Here is an 18,344-nt window from a genome sequence, read left to right as displayed (position 1 = left end):
CCGCCCTTCTGAGGCCAGGCTGTGCGGGCTGCTCCAGGGCGGGGCATAGCCTACACTCCTCAGCCCCTCAGTCCACAGTGCTAGGTAAACACAGTGCATGGGCGCTGTGAGGAACGAATACATCTCAGCAGGCACACGCACCTCGTGCACAGAGCGAGCACCCTCGCCACCTACAGAGCAGGCATCCACTTCCACTCCACGCCCCTCAGCAGGTACCCCCCGTGAACGACAGACATATCTCACCAAGGACACACACCAGCGGCCCCTTCATCATGGGCAACCCCTCCACACGTGCACCACATGCACACAGAGTATTCTCTCCTCGCTGCTACACACCCTCCCGACCTTCACACCAGCCACTGCTGCACTGTGGACACACATCTCGACAGATGGCCACCTCTTGGTGTCCGCACCTCAACACACAGAGCGTGTACACCCTCCCCTGGGCTGCACGCTTCTCCATGATGCCCACGAACTCTCCATCACATACACAAATGCACATGCCCTGATCACAGTACCCTCAGTACCCTTCTCTGTGCCCTCAATGGCAGCAGCCAACTTTCTGTAGATGGAGGGTCCTGTCCAGATGCCCACCCCAGCAGCCACCCTCACCAGCCTTCCAGTAACCCCCCAGCTGACTGCCCAGTCAGTCTCTAGGGCTGTGCATTCTACCCCCCAAACCACCTGCTAGTCACTCCCCGCTCCCCCTCCTCTCCGTTGGGAATGTGGCCTTGCACGTCCCTGCTCAGAACCTGCTGCTAACCACACCCACTCACCTTCTGCACCCACGCAGGCAGCACGAGCCCCAGCGCCTGCAGGGCCACCCTCTCCTGGTGTTTCTGAGGCATCTTTACCTGATCAGACCAAACTATCCCATTTTGAGATGGAGCCAAGTCACACATCACTTTCCTGAATGTTTCTCAAGTAAGGAAGCAGACTGAGAGCAACAAAAGCCCTCAATATATAAAATGCTTCCTAGATTTCAATTTCCTCCTCTTGAAAAAAAAATAGCCTTTCTCTCTATAGCCTCCGGAATTTTACATGGAATGATCAGAGTTCAGAGCTTGTCAGACTGGGAAGTTCATCTGGTGCAAAATGCATCTAATGAGGCTCCCAGGGACAGCCCGGCCTGCACTCACATGCCCTGGGCTGAGGCACTCACAGGCCACAGAAGCAGCCCCTTCTACTCTAAATCTGCTTCTCGTGATTTCCACCCACAGCCTGGGCTCTGCCCCCAGGAGCCATCCAGTTCACAGCCACTTGCCCTGCCCCTGAGACCCCTCAGGATGTGCAGCCACAGTGATATCTTAGCCTTCTGCCACCTTCAAGCCGGGTGGCCTTGGTGCATGATACATGCCCGGATCAGCACTAGCACGTGCAAGGAGGAGGCTATTCCTCCCACCCAGGCCAGGGCCTCCCGGGCCCTGGCAGCCCTCGTGCTGACCCCTCACACTCTGCCCAGCATCCCGATGGTGGGGACTGTGTCTCATTATTTCTAGCTCTGTTCACTCCCTTGTCCATCTGTCCATCGACCCCTCCCTCTCTCGCATTTCCTCAGAAGGGCCCTAATCAATATCCGCTGAGAGCATGACCAGTGGAAAGAACCCCCACTCTGGCAGGTGCTACTGGCCACCCTTTCATAGCTGAGCAACAGAGGCCCAGGATGAAGCAACTTCTGAAGTGAATCTGTGGTATGGCTGGGCCTCAAAACTGCTGCCACCCCCACAGCCTTCACCCGACCCTTGACCCTGGCAGAGACTCACCTGCAGGTAATGGTAGGCTAGACCCTGGTGGCAGGATTTGGACTTTAGCAGGCTCTTATCCAAGGTGGCTGAGGTCTTCTGGCAGACCTCATGGGCGTGGCTGAGGGTCAGAGTGGACCAGGAGCCCCGCTTGACGTAGTTGGTGTCAGTGCCCACCCCGAGGCTGGGGCAGGTGGCTGGGGGTACAGGAGGGGGGGGTGGGGCAGTCAGCTCGGTGGTGTTGTTCTTGGTGGCTTTGAGCATGTGCCCGCTGATGGTGTTGTAGGCATGCATGAAGTAGCGCGGCTGGCTGCGTTCTGCCTGGCGGCCCAGTGTCATCAGCCCGGAGGCTGGGCCGCTGCTACGGAAGGCGCCAGTCTCGCCGTCCAAGTTGTCATCAGAGCTCCACCAGCCTGAGATGTTGGAGCGGCTGCGCCGTTTGGGCTCCCCGGCCTTGGACCGCTCCTTGCTTTTGGCCCTCCGGCCCTTGCCGTCCTCCATGCCACCTTTCTTGCTGCCATTGCCACCAATCTTGCCTGCTGTGCCCTCCAGTGAGGGTGCCTTGGTGAAGAAGAGCCGCTGGACGGAGTGGACCAGGTGGCGGATGCGGCCGGGGCTCTCGCCACGGGCCTTGGCCTCACCACGGGGGAACTGGAGGGTGCTGAAGCCATCGCGGTGGATGGGCAGCTGCTTCTCAAACTGGTCCAGGAGGTTGGCGGGCAGCCGGTTGATCTTGGTGGCCTGGGCATGGCTGGGGAAGGGGCTCTCCTCTGGCACCTCGAAGTGGGAGTTGTAGTGGATGCGGGGGAAGGTGCTGCTGGGCGGCGGCAGCTGGTTGTTGAGGGGGAAGAGGCCGTCCCCCGGCAGAGTGCTCTGCCCGGGGAAGCGGGCCTCTCGGGCGAAGGCCTCTGTGGGCGACAGCAGGTAGGGGTTTCGGTCAGGCCCTCCGAACAGGGGCTCGTGGGGTGGGTCTAGGCTGTCGGAGAGGTGGCGGGGGCGGCTGTCACCGAGGCCTTTCATGATCCCGGCCCGAGGGGCGGGGGCCGTCGCCCTAGTGGGGCGCCCGGGCGGCCTCTCCCGGGCGGCAGCTACCCTGGGGAGAGAAGACAGAGGGGAGTCAGCGGGACTGGAGGAGACAGTTCGGGCAGGCCAGCCCTCAGGGCCGAAAGCATCTCTGGAGCTGGCGAGTCTGCCTCCTTGCTGTGGGGCTGAGGACAGGAGTATGAGCGGGGCCCACAGACTTTATGTGTAAATAAAAGTCATAACCCAGCTAGCCGACTGTTGGGCAGACAGAACATGTGCTACTCTCCTAGCTTGATGACTGTCTCTCCTAATGACCTGGAAAGCCAGGTTTGAACTCGAGAGCTCTTGGTCTCTTCTGAATGCCACGGTGGAACATGAGGCAGGGAGCTGCCCACCCTTCATTCTCTTTCCACCTCCGACCCTGTCTGTCAGGAGCTGCACACATGTGAGCACCCCAGGCCACACCCAGGCTGTGTCCACAAGACCCCCAAACACCCATCCCTGGGGCATTGGGAGGGTCCCGCTGGCAGTGTCTATCTCTCATGGGAGGATCCCATGCCAGCCCTGGGAGCGGGCTTGGGGTCATTTGGGCAGGGAATCCCAGGGGCCCCAGGACCCAGAGTGGTCTACAGGGGGTGCAGGCTCCTGGGGGGCATGTCCCCAGGGCTCCTGAATGCTCCTTGCCTTGTGGAGAAGAACGTGGTCTTTCAGAGAACCAGAAAGGTCTCTAAGGTGTAGGACCCAGGACAGGGGCCCATCTTACCCAGGTCTGAGGACAGTACTGTCCAACTTTTTTTTTTTTTTTTAGCAAAGGAATCCTTACATCAAATATAAGCCCTCTGTAAAAACCCACTCTGTCCTTCACCAAACATCTACCAAGGGTGACCTCTGGGCTAGGTGCTGGGACGTGCAGACACCAAAGAGGCCAACCAGCCAATCAGGATGCAGCAATGATGGCCCGGAGCAGAGTTCTCACACAGTCAGGGCACTTCTTCAGGGCTAGGTGGGCAGGCCAAGGCCTCACAAGGGCATAGCATTTAGGTGGAGTTGCTGTGCCTCAGTTTCCTCTTCTATAAAATGGGAGCAGTTAGACTGATTCCCAGGGTCTTCCATCCTGGAAAGACTAGTCCCAAACTCTAGCAAGTCTCTTCCCTTTTCTGGGCCTCAACCTTCCTGTCTACCATGGAGCAGAAGAGAGGTCAGCAAGGTTTCTAAGCTCTGGACCCCACCATCCCTGCTCGGGGAGTCCCATGGTTTGGTCTGGCCTATGCCAGGTGTGCTAAGGATTAGCAAGGACTCAGGGCTGCTGGAGCAGGGCAAGTGAGGACAAGGGTGTAGGACCGCTCATGGAGGGGCTGGGCCATATCAGAGCACATGATCTGTAGCCGAGTCCAAGCCTGGAAGGCAGAATGATGGCCCACAAATATGCCCATGACCTTGTCAAAAGGAACTCTGTAAAAGTGATTAGGGATCTTGAGATGGGGAGACCATCATAGATTATCTGTACGGCACGACCCAATCACATGCAGCCTCATGAGGAGGCATGATGGCCAGGTGTCGCGGCTCACACCTGTAATCCTAGCACTCTGGGAGGCTGAGGCGGGTGGATCACTTGAGGTCAGGAGTTCAAGACCAGCTTGAGGCTGGGTGCAGTGGCTCACGCCTGTAATCCTAGCACTCTGGGAGGCCAAGGCGGGCGGATTGCTCGAGGTCAGGAGTTCGAAACCAGCCTGAGCAAGAGCGAGACCCCGTCTCTACTATAAATAGAAAGAAATAATTGGCCAACTAATATATATAGAAAAAAATTAGCCGGGCATGGTGGTGCATGCCTGTAGTCCCAGCTACTTGGGAGGCTGAGGCAGTAGGATCGTTTGAGCCCAGGAGTTTGAGGTTGCTGTGAGCTAGGCTGACGCCACGGCACTCACTCTAGCCTGGGCAACAAAGCGAGACTCTGTCTCAAAAAAAAAAAAAAAAAAAAAAAAACCAGCTTGAGCCAAAGGGAGACCCCGTCTCTACATTAGCCAGGCATCATGGCATGTGCTTGTAGTCCCAGCTACTTGGGAGGCTGAGGCAGAAGGATCACTTGAGCCCAGGAGTTTGAGGTTGCTATGAGCTGTGATGATGCCACTGCACTCTACCTGGAGCAACAGAGCAAGACTCTGTCTCAAAAAAAAGAAAAAAAAAAAAAGAGGCATGAAGCTCAGAGTCAGAGATGTGGTGACGACGGAAGCAGAGGTCAGAGTGACACAGGGTCACAAGCCATGGCATGCAGGCAACCTCTAGATCTGGAAGAGGCAAGGAGACGGCCTCTCCCCAAGAGCCTCCAGAAGGAACGTGGCCCTGCAACCCATTTTAGACTCTGACCTCTAGACCTGCAAGAAGCTCCAGCCACATGGCCTCCTGTGAGACAAAGAGTGTCAGCCTGGGGCACAGACACTACAAGGCCACGAGCCAGGCCTGGAACCCTGGTCTCTTGACTCTAAACGCAAGCCCCAACCCCCGAGCCATCCTAAACTAGAGAGTCTGCAAAGAAAGGGGACTGTGCGGGGGTGTGCCCGCCGGCTAAGGGCAGAGGGTGGGGAGGCTAGGATGGCACAAGGTGATGTCCAGCAATGTCTAGCTTCTGCCAGCTTTCTCAGCCTTGTCCCCATCACTCACTCCCTACCTGCCAGCCGAGCTTGTCACCCTGCTGCGTTTTCTTCACACCCCTCATTGCTCTTGGAAACTCCTGCACGCTTACTCGTTTGCTAGCTTATTGTCCATCATCCCTGGATGTGCGCTGTCCCATATGGAACCCGCCAGGCACATGTGGCCACAGAGCACCTGACATGCAGCTAGTGCAACTGAGAAATGGCATTTTTAATTTTATTTAAGTTTAGTTAATTTAAATTTAAACAGCACATGTGGCAAGTGGCTACCATATTGGACAGTGCAGTTCTAGAGTTCCAACCACCTCCCAGAAGGTACCTCGTCCATCACTCCCTGCTAAAGCTGGGTCCAGCACACTTTCTGATAATACTTTTTCCACCTTTTTGAGTTGGGAGTTTAGTTCATTTATCTTCTGACCTTTTTTTTTTTTTTTTTTTTGAGACAGAGTCTCACTCTGTTGCCCAGGCTAGAGTGCCGTGGCGTCAGCCTAGCTCACAGCAACCTCAAACTCCTGGGCTCAAGCGATCCTCCTGCCTCAGCCTCCTGAGTAGCTGAGACTACAGGCATGCACCACCATGCCCAGCTAATTTTTTCTATATATTTTTAGTTGGCCAATTAATTTCTTTCTATTTTTAGTAGAGATGGGATCTTACCCTTGCTCAGAGTACCTGGATTACAGGCGTGAGCTGCCACGCCCAGCCTGACTTCTTTATATTCTAGTAAAATGTGTCACAGAAAGGCTATACATTTTCCCCTGAGTACCTTTTTGGCAACATATCATAGGTTTTATTTCTCCACAGGTTCCTCCCCCCTCCCTTTTTTTGTAAATTGAGGAGAAATTTACACAACATAAAATTAGCCATTTTAAAGCATACAATTCAGTGACATTAATTACATTCACGGTGCTGGGTAACCACTCCCTCCATCTCATTGCAAAACATTTCGTGATCTCCAAAGAAAACCTGCACCGAGTCAGCAGTCATTCTCTGTTTCCTCCTTGTCCCAGCCTCTGACAGTCACCAATCGACTTTCTGTATCTATGGATTTACCCATTTTCCATTGGGTTTATTTTTATGGTAAAAGATATGTCACATAAATTTGCCATTTTAACCATTTTTAAGTGTACAAGTCATTAAGTACATTCACGATGTTGTGCGACCACCACCACCATTTCTAAAACCTTTTCATCACCCCAAACAGAAACTCTGTGCACATTAAGCAAGAACTCCGTATTCTTTCCCTTCTCTCAGCCTCTGATGATTTCTGATCTACTTTCTATCTTTATAAATTTGCCCGTTCTAGATATTCCAAATAGGTGAACTCATGCAATGTTTGTCACGTTGTGTCTGACTGATTTCACTTAGCATAATGTTTTCAAAGTTCATCCATTTTGTAGCATATTTCACAGCTTCATTCTGTTTTATGGTTGCATACTATTCCATTGTATGTACACACCACACTCTGTCTATCCACTCATTCATCTGTCAAAGGGCACTTGGGTTGTTTCCACCTTTTGGCTATTGTGAATAATGCTGCTATGAACATTGGTGAGCAAGTATCTGCCTGCGTCCCTGTTTTCAGTTCTTTTGGGTTTATACCCAGAAGTAGAATTGCTGGATCATATGGTAATTCTATGTTTAACTTTGTGAGGATCCACCAAACTGTTTTCCATAGCAGCTGCATCATTTTACATTCCCACCAGCAATGTATAGGGGTTCCAATTTCTCCACATCCTTGCCGGCACTTGTTATTTTCCTTTTTTTTGAAATTATAGCCATCCTAGTAGGTGTGAACTAGCATCTCATTATGGTTTTGATTTGCATTTCCCTGATGACTAATGGTGTTGAGCATCTTTTCATGTGCTTATTGGCCATTTGTATATCTTCTTTGGAGAAATGTCTATTTAGGTCCTTTGCCCATTTTATAATTGGGTTGTTTTTCATTTTTGTGGGTGAGTTCTAGGAGTTCTTTATACATATTCTGGATATTAAATGCTTGTCAGATATATGGCTTGTAAATCTTTTCTCCCATTCTGTTCCTGTAGGTTTTTCACATTCACTGATATGATTGAAAAAATATGGAATGCTTTGCGAATTTGCATGTCATCCTTGCGCAGGGGCCATGCTAATCTCTGTGTTGTTCCGATTTTAGTATGTGTGCTGCTGAAGCGAGCACCCCTGTAGGTTTTTGATGTTTTTTTTCCTTTCCCAGGAATGGCCACGCACTCACTCTTCCCTTCCTCATTAACACGGACGGCCTCCCTCCCCCAGCGCCTCCTGGCCTATTAATGCCACAAAGAAAGTGAGTCCCTGTCTCCTGTAACCTTCCTGAGGGCAGGAGCTGGTTCTTTTTAGGAGGCAGACGAATGAAAAACGGATGGATGTGCTCTCGTGCCTCCTGATGCCAGCACTGGCTGCTGCCAGTTCACAGTCAAGTTCCTGCGAGGAATTGCTCTCAACTCAAAGAGGACGCCACACCCGAGGCACCCTGCATTCAGTGACTGGCAGGTGTTTGGGTACCAAGGCATGCCTCCCTTGCTCACTTCAGAACGACCCTAACGGGCCATCCCAGCCCCAGAGCTCCCCGTGGGTTAGCCGAGGCCTGTGTTGTGCTGCATTGGGGTTCAGCTCCCCGATGCACCCCCTCCTGCGCCCCTCCGCCTCACAGGTGATCCCAAAAGACTTCCCAGGAAACTTCTGCATGCAAACCTCAGCGTCTCAGAGTCTGCTTCCTGGGGAACCTGACCGAAGGCAGGACAAACTGGATTCTACTTCTTTCCCTCCTCACTGCAGGATTTTGGTGATTTCATTATTCCTCCTGAGCTCGGTTTCTTACTCTAGAACACGGGGCTGGTGAGCCTGACTTTTCAAGGTAATGATGAGAATGAACTGTGATGTCATATGAAAGCCTCTGGCACGTAGGTGCCCAGTAAGTGTCAGTCGCATTCCCTTCGTCACCTCACTCCACTGTGCTTCGTGGCGACAGCCCAAAGCTTCCAGTTAGGGACAGCACAGTGGGAAGGGCATGTGGGAGGACCTGGATTCAAATCCTAATGCTGCTACTTATCTGCTGTCACAGACGGTCCCTCCCCTCTCTGGGCTCGGTCTCCTTCTCTGGATAGTAAGGGCCTTGAGTGAGGATGGGCTGAGCGTCTGGTCACACTGACTCTCTCCGCGGGCAGGGTGCCTGGCCCACAGGGCACCAGCCCCGCAGCCACTCCACACCCGGGTGGCAGGAGCCTTACCTTGGGGAGCTCCTAAAATAGGCAGGCCTTGGCCTCGCAGGAGGAAGCAGCTGGCTGCCTTGTGCTGCCTTTGTCAATGAGCTATACTTAGGCCCACCCGGGTGCCATAATTACCTCTCATTAATATAAGCCTCATTGCCCTCATGGCAACGTGGAGGGACCAGTGACGCTGCCGCCTCCCCAGAGCCCTCCCTGCTCCATGATGCTCTGTGTCTGCAGCTGCTGCCCCGCCTGCCACAGAGCAGGGCCGCCCTGTCCCACCGCACCTCATCTTGCTGCCAGAGTTGGCCTGGGAGCATGGGAGAGCTAGCTGGGGACAAGGCCAGGAACAGAACCCAGCATGGCGCTTCCTGAAGCAAAGCTCACCTGACTGCATCATTCCCTTTTCCAGAACCTTCTGCGGATGCCTCTTCCCTCCTCAGTTTAAACGCCTTGGTGTGGCAATCAAGACACTCACTGATCTAACCCACCCCAAACCCCTTTTACAGATGCTACCAATACCACTTTCTTTCTTCATAGCCCTTCCCTTTAACCAGCCCAGATCCCTTACCATTCCCCACTCCTATCTTCTCTATTCACTGCTACCAGAGAGCCTAGTTCTAAGGTCACATTGATAGAGGTAGAGAGTCTAAATGAAAGGAGGGGATAGTCTTGCTTAATGCTGAGCCCTTCAGTAAAGGAAAGACACTTAGAGTAGGGCATGGGAGATGAGTCAAGCGATGAAGGTCTGGAAATAAAGTGGGGTGCAATGGCCAAACATTCTGGGGATGTTCATAGCAGTCCATGGAGGACACAGCCACTGACTTTCATCTCCAAAGCGATGATGTGTGGAAAGGGAAGGATCGGTTCTACGGGCCCCCCTGGGCCTTGGTGCTGCCTGGGGTAGGGGTGAAGGCAGAGAGAGGCAGGCTGTGTTGAACTGCGACCTTATCTTTGGACACCGCTCCCATTCTCCTCCGGTATGTCTTGTCACGCCTATTCCATCTCTTGCTGGCATCTCCTCTGACGTCTACACACAGAGGAACTGGCTGCTCTCCGCTCCTCTCTCTGCACGCTCTCTCCCTGGCTGAGCTCATCCCGACACGACACGTGGCTTTAAACACCACCTATCTGACAACTCCTAAATTTACATCTTCCGCCCAGTCTTTCTCCCCAACACCAGACTCCATCTCTAACTGCCTCCTTGACATCTCACTCCGGATGTCTGACAGGTCCAAGATCAAGCACCTGATCTGCCACCCACCTTGGCTGGCTCCTCCCTGGTCTGCCCCAGCTCAGCTCCCGGCAACAACGGTCCCCGCTGCTTTGCCAAGCGCAGAAGCCAGGAGGCATCCTTGACTCCTCTCTCTCTACCCCACATCCCATTCGACAGCAAATGCTCCAGAAACAGCTCTACCTCCGCCACATCCTCAGAGCTCCACCCCTTCTCACCACCTGTGCAGCCCCGAAGGGGCCAGGTCCCCACTGTCTGTCCCCCAACGACCGAGTTCAGTTGTCTCAGCTCACAGGCTGCTCTACGGAGAGGCCCTCCCCGACCTCACTGTCCCAAGCAGCCCTCGCCTGCCAGCCCCCTCTGCTGTTCCGCCTGGATATCCGCCCCGAGTAGCCGGGGCAGCCAGGGCGGAGTGGTCTTGGTCACTGCTGTGTCGCTAGCACCCAGCCAGGGCCTGGATACAGTAGATGCCTATAAAGCTCGTGTTGAATGACAGAGCAGCAGAAAGTCCCGGGATGCCAAGAAATGAGGCAGGGAGTGAGGCAGCTACAGGGTGGTAGGTTTTACACTCAAACTAATCAAGCTAAGGGATAGAGCTGTGATCCTTTACTGAGCGCTTACTGTATACCAGGTGCTTCACATGTGTGAGCTCATTTGATCCTCACTACAGGTCTACCTCGTGGAAATGATGAGTCCGTCATGGTAGCCAGCCTGCAAGATGCACCCCAGTGGTCCCCGCCTTCTATATGCATGCCCTCGTGTAGCCCCCTCCCCGCCAACACGAATAGGGTTTACCTGTGGATATCGTGGAAATGACTGAGTGTGACTTCTGAGGCTCACTCAGGAAAGACGGTGCAGCTTGCGCTTTGCCTTCTTGGAGCAGTGAGCCGCCATGTTGTGAGGACACTCAAGCAGCCCTAGGGTCATGTGGGTGGAACTGAGGCCTCTGCCAACAGCCAGCACTAACTTGCCAGACTCATGAGTGAGCCACTTGGAAGCGGATCCTCCAGCCTCAGTTAGGACTTCAGATGGCTGAAGCCTCAGCTGACAGCTTGACCGCAACCTCAGGACACACCCCGAGCCAGAACCACCCCGGGAGGCTGCTCTTGGGTTCCTGAGCCTCAGAGACTCTGTGGGATAATACATGTTTATTCTTTGAAGCCCCTGCCAAGTTTTGGAGTTAAGTAGTTATGCAGAAATAGGTCACAAATACACCCCCGCTAGAGGAGAAGCAGCAGCTTGCATGGCTGAAGTCACCTGCTCTAGGCCCCACAGCCAGTAGCAGGGGGGACTGGGGGTGAGGCCGAGTCTGACTCTTGAGCCCACGTTCCGTGGCCCTGCCCATCAGGCTGAGCTGAGATTTCAGGATCCTTTTCACCTAAGACACCTCCGTAATCCTGGTGTATTCACGGTCCAGATTGTTTCCAGCCTAAGTCTGTGTCCATAGCAACTGCATGAAAAGCGTGACATTCAATCAGCTGGTTGTTTGGTCAACAAGATAGCAGGCAATGGCTTCTTGGGACGTGTGGCTGACACGGCCCCCACCTCGGGCCCCCTCCTCCATGTGGAGACGGCCACTCGAAACGAATTCCTGGGCCCATCCTGGGAGTGAACTCTGAACCCAGGGCCCGGGCTGCAGATGCTGCAGCTCCCTGGGGGTGAGGGGCACATATCTGGGGGCTCGGGGCTCCACAGGGACAGGGCTGTTTGCTCGGCCTCTCTGTGACCACACCCCATTTAATCCTGCCTGGCCTCAGCCAAAACGTCAGAGGCCACAGAGGCCCCAGGCTCAGCACTCATCTCTGTGTGGTAGACGCAGAAAAGACAGGTGGAAACACAGACCCAAGGGCTCCTGGCCCCTCAGAACAAAGGGACTAAGGAGGGAGAACCACAGAGTCATCCTTTAAAAAACCCAGATGGAACAGCTTCACCCAGGTCCCCTGAATCGCTTCAAGGTCTCCTCTCCCCTCATCGTCGGGCAAAACTCCAGCCGTCTCGTCCTGCCTCAGCCACGCCGGACGCCTCATCAGTTCTCTCTCCAGCATTCCAGCTCTTTCCTGCCACAGGGCCTTTGCCCATGCTGTTCCCTCCAGCTGAAGGTTTTCCCCTCAACTCGTTACATATCCAGCTGCTTCTGTTGATTCAAATTTCTGCTCAGATGTCAACTCCTCAGAGGCCAAAAGGTCACCTCCTAACTCCTGTGCCTAGAAGGTACCTCCACCCCCCTGCACGGTCTCTCAACACCCTTACAGATTTCCTTCAAAACACGTACCAGGGTCTCCAGTTCTCCTGCTGGGCTGCCTGTGTACTGGACTCATGTCTCCCATGCTCTGTGGGTTCGGAGGCAGGAGGGAACACACCTGTTTGGTTTTCCACTGTATCCCTGGCGCTAAGCACAGAGTCGGTACATAGTAGGTGCACAGTAAAAGTTGCTAAATGAATGAGGTGGTTGGACAGCTAAAACTTCAAAGAGATGGGAGCTGAAGGGGATTGGGGCTGCCCAACAGAAGAGAAAGGAGTTGATTGCGGCCCCCCCAAACCTCCTTCTTGCTGCTTCTCCATGTGTGAATCCCAGATGGGCTGGGCTGGTGTTTCTGTTCCCGAGAACCTTCCTGAGAACACTGTCCCTAGCCCTGTTCTCTGCCTAATGTCCTTGAAGCTCAGAGGAGACACCCCCTCCTCCAGGAAATCTTCCCCAACCTTGCAAGTGGGAGGTAAGTCTCCTCTGGGCTCCCCCATGACGAGAGCTAACAGCGCCAGGAGCTCTAAGTGTCCCTATGAAGCAGAAGCAATGACCCTGTACAGAGCTGGCACTCTGCAAATGTTGGTGCATAAAGAGCGTGACATCCATCCTGGCTTTCCCAGCTTCTACCTGTTGTCCTGGAGTCCCCAGCGGTTAGTGCTCTGTTTCATTCTCGGAGGTGTCACGGTTTAGATGATGGATTATATGCTCATCTCAAGCGTGAAGGACCGTGAGGACACAGGGCAGAGGAAGAGGGGTCAGTGGCTGAGATGGAGCCAGTGAGTCTGGTTTGAGCTTCTTCCCTGCATTCCTGGGGAAATCAGGGTCACCCCACCCTCACCTAGGAAAAGCCTGAGTTGTGGGGATGAGAGGATGATCACGATGATGACCACGACTGCCCCTCCACTGCACCTCCAGGCCTCACCTGGGGACCACTCGACATTCTAGGCCTCACTGTCCTGCTCCAGCTGCTCCCTGTGGTGGCCCCAGGGAGGGCCAGGTACAGCCCTGCCCCTGGGATGGTGCGGCATGGAGGCTGGAACGCCAGCTTCCTCAAGTTTGAATCCTGGTGCTGACATTTACTTGCTGTGTGACTTTGAGCTGGTAACTTAACCTCCCTGAGCCCAGTGTCCTCAAATGGTTTTGGGAGAGATCAGTGAGTTAACACAGACAGATGGCTTGGCACAGGGCCTGGCATGCAGCGAGCACTCCGCAAGCATGTGCTGTTGCAATCCTTAACAAGGGGACCTGCCCACAGGAGGTCAGGGTCAGAGAAAGTGTGAACTCTGGAACCAGACAGGGCCGGGCAAGGTCTTTGTTTAGCCTCCTAGAGGTTCAGAGAGCGAATGAGATTTGGGCCAGTCACACAGCAGGTTGGCGGCAGCTGAGGTCTGTACCCAGGTCTCCGGACTCCTAGGCCAGTGCTCTCTGGAGGTCTTGAACAAACAAAGGTTGGTGTGTTCTGCACTGTGACCACTTTCTGAGTGGCTCTTGTTCCCAGAGCACAACGGTCTAGACTTGCTCTGGATATCTAATTAAACTTAAATAGAATTAAATTTAAGAATTCAGTTGGACTAGCCACAGATCAAGTGCTCAATGGCCACCAATGGCTAGTGGCCACCACGTGGATGGCGTACACAGACACCACATCCATCCGCACAGGCAGCGCTGGCCTGGGCCTTAATCACTGTGCGTCAGTGATTCCCGTGAGTCCCTCGTGGACCTGGAGGGGGACAGGGTTGGGGCCTTTGCCCTCCCCAGTCCCCACAGAAGCCTCTCCAAAGCCTTCGAGTTGTGGGAAGTTGCTCTACACTGACCCTGTCATACCCTGTCCAGCCCTGTCATGCTCCACTTTGCTGACTGGGCTGGGACAGAGGCTGGCATTTGCCCCAGGTCACACGGCAGGTGGAGGCTGCAGGGGGCTCAGGCCTCCTGACTCTGAGCTTGCTGCCCGGCCAGGCTGGAGAGTCAGCAGCCAGGCCATGGAAGGTGCTGGTCAACAGAAATGATTTTTTGCTGATGAACAAAAGCTAAAAATCCACCCCAGGGTGGATGTTCCCGAGGCCTTTCCGAAGGGCTGGTGAGGGACAGACAGCTGGCTACGGCTGCAAGACAGGTGCCCGTCAGCCCCATGGGTGGCTCCCCAGGTCACCCCTGGACACCTCCAGGACAGGGAGGAGGTCACGGGCAGGGGCTCACTTTCTCCCCTTCCCATCCCAGCAGGGTCCGGGTGGACCGCAGTCACCCCTCACTGCCGTTCTAAAGCAGTGTTCGTTGTGACTGTGGGGCTGCGCCCTAGTCCCGCCTAGCTCACAGGGTGACCTCAGGCAAGTCACTCTCCCCAGCTCAGTTTTTCCATTGGAAACTGGACATGATCACCCCGACCACGCGGGGCTCTCACGAGGAACAAAGGGCACTAGCTGGGCGGGAGAACGTTTGCAAACCAGCTGGTCCTATGGAGGGGAGACGACAGGGGCTGGGCCCCACTGGACGGGCTGGACACAGGCACAAATCTGCCCTACGCTTCCCGTGGTAGGACCCCCACGCAGCTCAGTCGGCCTCTTTCAGCCTCGGTTTCTTTGCCTGGGAGGTGTGGCTAAGATGTCATGCCTCACTCGCCGTACAGTGGGAGATTATCCTGCCAGCAGAGGGAATGCGGTTCTGATCCACCCTAGAACAGGGATGAACCTCGAAACATCACACCACGCTCAGTGAAAGACGCCAGACGCAGAAGGCCACATACTGTGTGACTCCGTTTATACGAAATGCCCAGAGCAGGCAAATCCCCAGGCACGGTCAGTAGATGAGCAGTTGCCAGGGGCTGGGAGGAGGGAGATGGGGAGTGACTGCGTCACAGGCACCAGGTCTCTGCTGGGGGTGAGGAAAGAGTCCGGGAATGAACAGTGGTGGCGGCTGCACAACGCTGTGAATGTACCGAGTGCCACCGAGCTGTCATTTAAAATGGTTTAAATGGCCGATTTTATGTGTGTCCTACCACAATTTAAAAAGGCATGTCACCACAGGGCATCTGCGAGCTGCAGGAAGGTGGACACGCAGAGCGCCCAGCAAGAGTGTGGCGGGTGCTCAGGAAAGAGCAGCTGTGCTCGTCACAGGAGCCCCCAAGCGTCCGCGAATCGAGATCTTTCCAAAGCTTACCACGTGCCTCCCACATACACGTGAGCATGTGAACCACCTAGTTGAACCCTTGAGTGTGAAGCGGGTCTCACCGTGAGTCCCATTTTATATAGAGAGAACTGGGGCACAGAGAGAGATGGCCTGTGCGAGGTCACACACATGTCAGAGCTGGGACTCGAACCCAGGCCGAGTGGCTCCAGAGCCCGTGCTGCCCGTTGGCTCCCCGTGCCACCTCCTGGCTCTCAGGACACGAGGCCCAGCTGGCCACCAGCCTTGTGCTCGCCAAAACCTTCCTCCACCTGGCCAGGAGAGGACTCTCAAGGGAGGGTCGTGCAGGGGACACACTGCCCTGTCCTCAGCCCTGGAGCTCTGATGGGGGGGGCAGGCACATTCTGGAGGCCACCACCTGCCTCAGCCGGTTTCATCCCAGCCCCCGCTGCGGGACCATCCTGCTGGCAACAGCAGGACAGAACGGTCAGGATGCAGCAACTGCCCGCACATTTAATTCAATTCCTCCAGCATTTACGGGGCCTGCTCCGTGACTCAGACGGTCCCAGCCCTTAAAGAGCTTGTGGCCAAGTGGAGGAGGCGGCAATACACACAGCAATTGTACAACACGTACAGATAAATCCCAGGAAGTGTGAAAGCGGGGTGTGCAGCCCAGTGAGGAGAGATGAACACTCACGGGGGCCCCAGGGAGGCTCCCCGCTGCAGCCACCTCTGAGGACGAGCAGGCTCTCGACGGGGAAAGGTACAGGAAAAAGCATTTCGCAAAAGGGATAAGAAGAGACAAAATTATGGTCAAAGGTGAGAGACGCAAGGAGAAGTGCTGGGAACGGCAAGTGGGCTTTGGAGCGGAAGGAAAACACCTGGGGTCAGATCATGGGGGGCCTGGATGCCCCCTAGGGACTCTAGATTTAAACCGTAGGCCACCAGCCATCCAAACAGCTGAGGCCCAGCGGCCGCGAGTGCCGCAATCCCACTTCTAGGAAGTGCCAGCAGCCTCGCCTTGCGCGCGTGGGAGGCGGTGGGTGTGGGGCTCTTGCCGAAACACGGTCTGTGCTAGCGAGAGCCGAGCAGCCCACGGCTGCCATCGGGAGAGCGGATGCATCGCCACCCGGCACGCTACGGCACGCTATGCCGCCCTCAAAAAGAATGAGGCAGCTCAGCCTACCGACGGGGAGCGCCCTCCCAGTCCACGGTGACGAGGGACAGCCGCGGCAGGACAGGGCTGTGGCGTGTGTCTTAGTTGGGGTTCTCCGAGAGGCAGACCCACAGACAAGCAGTCAAGCCTCTGCGGGAGGTGGTCCCAGGAAGCTCAGCGAGTGGCGGGGACGAAAGGAGCCAATCAAGGACGCACGACCCAGCCCTGGGCAACCGGGGCCCAGCCCCACTGGGACGCTGCACTTCGAGTGAGACCCTTATCTCAGGGCCATCGCACCGAGGGGTGATGGGGTAGGTGCCCTCCACCTCCTCCCACAACGGCAAGGGGCTGCTCCTGGGGAATTAGCTCCCCAGCACTGCCACCCTCCCCGAAAGGAAGCCTGCCGCTGGAGAGCTGCGGGTGACTCCAGAAGGAAGCAGTGACACAAACCAGACAGAGCGTTTAGGTGGTAGGGGCAGGGCACTGGCAGTGTCTGCTACGGTATGCACCTACCAGTCTCCTAGAGACGGGGCAAGAGAGTACTGTTCTTGCTTGCTACCAGCAGAAGGGCACCCAAGAAACCAGGAACAGAGTGGATGGAAGAAAGGGTAGGAGGGGCACTTTTTACTACCTCCCTCCCTCCCTCCCTTCCTCTTTCTCTTTCTTTCATGACAGGGTCTCATTCTGTCTCCCAGGCTACAGTACAGTGGTGCAGTCATAGGTCACTGCAACCTCCAACTCCTAGGCTAAAGTGATCTTCCCACCTGCGCCTCCTCAGTAGCTGGGACTACAGGGGCACGCCACCATGTCTGGCTAATTGTTAAATTGTTGCCCAGATGGCTCTTGAATTCCTGACCTCAGTGATCCTCCTACCTCGGCCTCCCAAAGTGCTGGGATTACAGGCATGAGCCACTGCGCATGGCCTACTATGATTTTTGGAATTAAAAAAAAAAATAAGGCTTTTATTTTGGAATGGTTTCAGATTATTCCAGGTTGCAAAGATAGTACAGAGAGTTCCTTTATAACCCTCATCGGTTTCCCCTAATGTTAACATTTTACTTAACAATGGTACATTTGTCAAAATTTAGAAATTAACATCAGCACATTACTATTAACTAAACCCCACTTTGTTCTGATTTCACCAATTCCATTAATGCTCTTTGTCTGTTTCGAGATCCAATCAAGGAGACCACATTGCATTTAGTCTTAAGAATTCTGATTCATGCAAATGTATTACCTATTGCAAAAATTTATTTATTTTTCAGCATATTATGGGGGTACAAATGTTAAGGTTATGTATAAACATTTATTTTTTAAAATAAATTATTATTAATTAAAAATAATAAACTGCAGACTCCTAGGTGTCACCAAAGGCTCATTAGCAGGCACACCCTGACCGGGGTTACAGGACGGGGCCGTGGCGCTGAACGCGGGGAAGGTGAGCCTGGGTTGTGCGAAGAGCAGGGGGGGCCTCAGGGGTTGGGCTCCCCGGCACAGGCGTTTACTGGGCCCTCTTCCCCAAAAGGCAATGGAGGATGGAACCTGCAGCAGGTGCTGCTGGAGCCCCGCCCTGCACCTCCACCTGCCAAAGGACACCTACCACAAACACCTGTGACTCCCCAGGGGAGAAGCTCAGCTGTGCACGGGCCAACTGGGAACACCTGGGAGATGAAGTCCCCAGAGGCAGCCCTCAGCCAGTGACGGGTGGGAGCGGCAGGTAAACACCAGCCCCGGAGCCTTCTGTGCAGGCGACCCTGAGTTGTGTGCTCTGCTCGTACTTCCAGGGCTCCCCAGTGGCGCTGAGCCCAGCTGTCCACGGTAACTGGATAACACTTCTCTCACTTGACTCCTTTTCTTCCCTTCCCCACTCCCCTTCTGTGGTTTCCGGGGATCATCTCGCAAACAAACTCCCTGAAGCCTGTCTGGGGGTCTCCAGGAGAACCCACACCAAG

At 54.7% G+C, this 18,344-nt stretch overlaps 1 protein-coding gene and 1 non-coding gene across 6 annotated transcripts in view; both read right to left on the bottom strand.

The window, feature by feature from the left end:
• The window catches only part of DLGAP4 (DLG associated protein 4), a 146,131-nt gene that overhangs the window by 93,556 nt on the left and 34,231 nt on the right, over positions 1 to 18,344 (bottom strand). For all 5 annotated transcript variants that reach the window (XM_012754736.3, XM_012754739.3, XM_012754741.3 and 2 more), the window contains exon 2: positions 1,764 to 2,835. In XM_012754736.3, the coding sequence (XP_012610190.1) occupies positions 1,764 to 2,762 (999 nt within the window). In that variant the 5' untranslated portion in view covers positions 2,763 to 2,835. The remainder of the gene's footprint in view (positions 1 to 1,763; positions 2,836 to 18,344) is intronic.
• Positions 7,486 to 7,589, bottom strand: LOC142861446 (U6 spliceosomal RNA). Its single transcript, XR_012912676.1, has one exon. It is a non-coding gene; the product is annotated as a U6 spliceosomal RNA (small nuclear RNA).

This window comes from Microcebus murinus, chromosome 16 (genome assembly GCF_040939455.1).
Source record: "Microcebus murinus isolate Inina chromosome 16, M.murinus_Inina_mat1.0, whole genome shotgun sequence".
In the NCBI taxonomy this organism is placed as follows: Eukaryota; Metazoa; Chordata; class Mammalia; order Primates; family Cheirogaleidae; genus Microcebus; species Microcebus murinus.
This window is presented reverse-complemented; position numbering and strand designations above follow the sequence as displayed.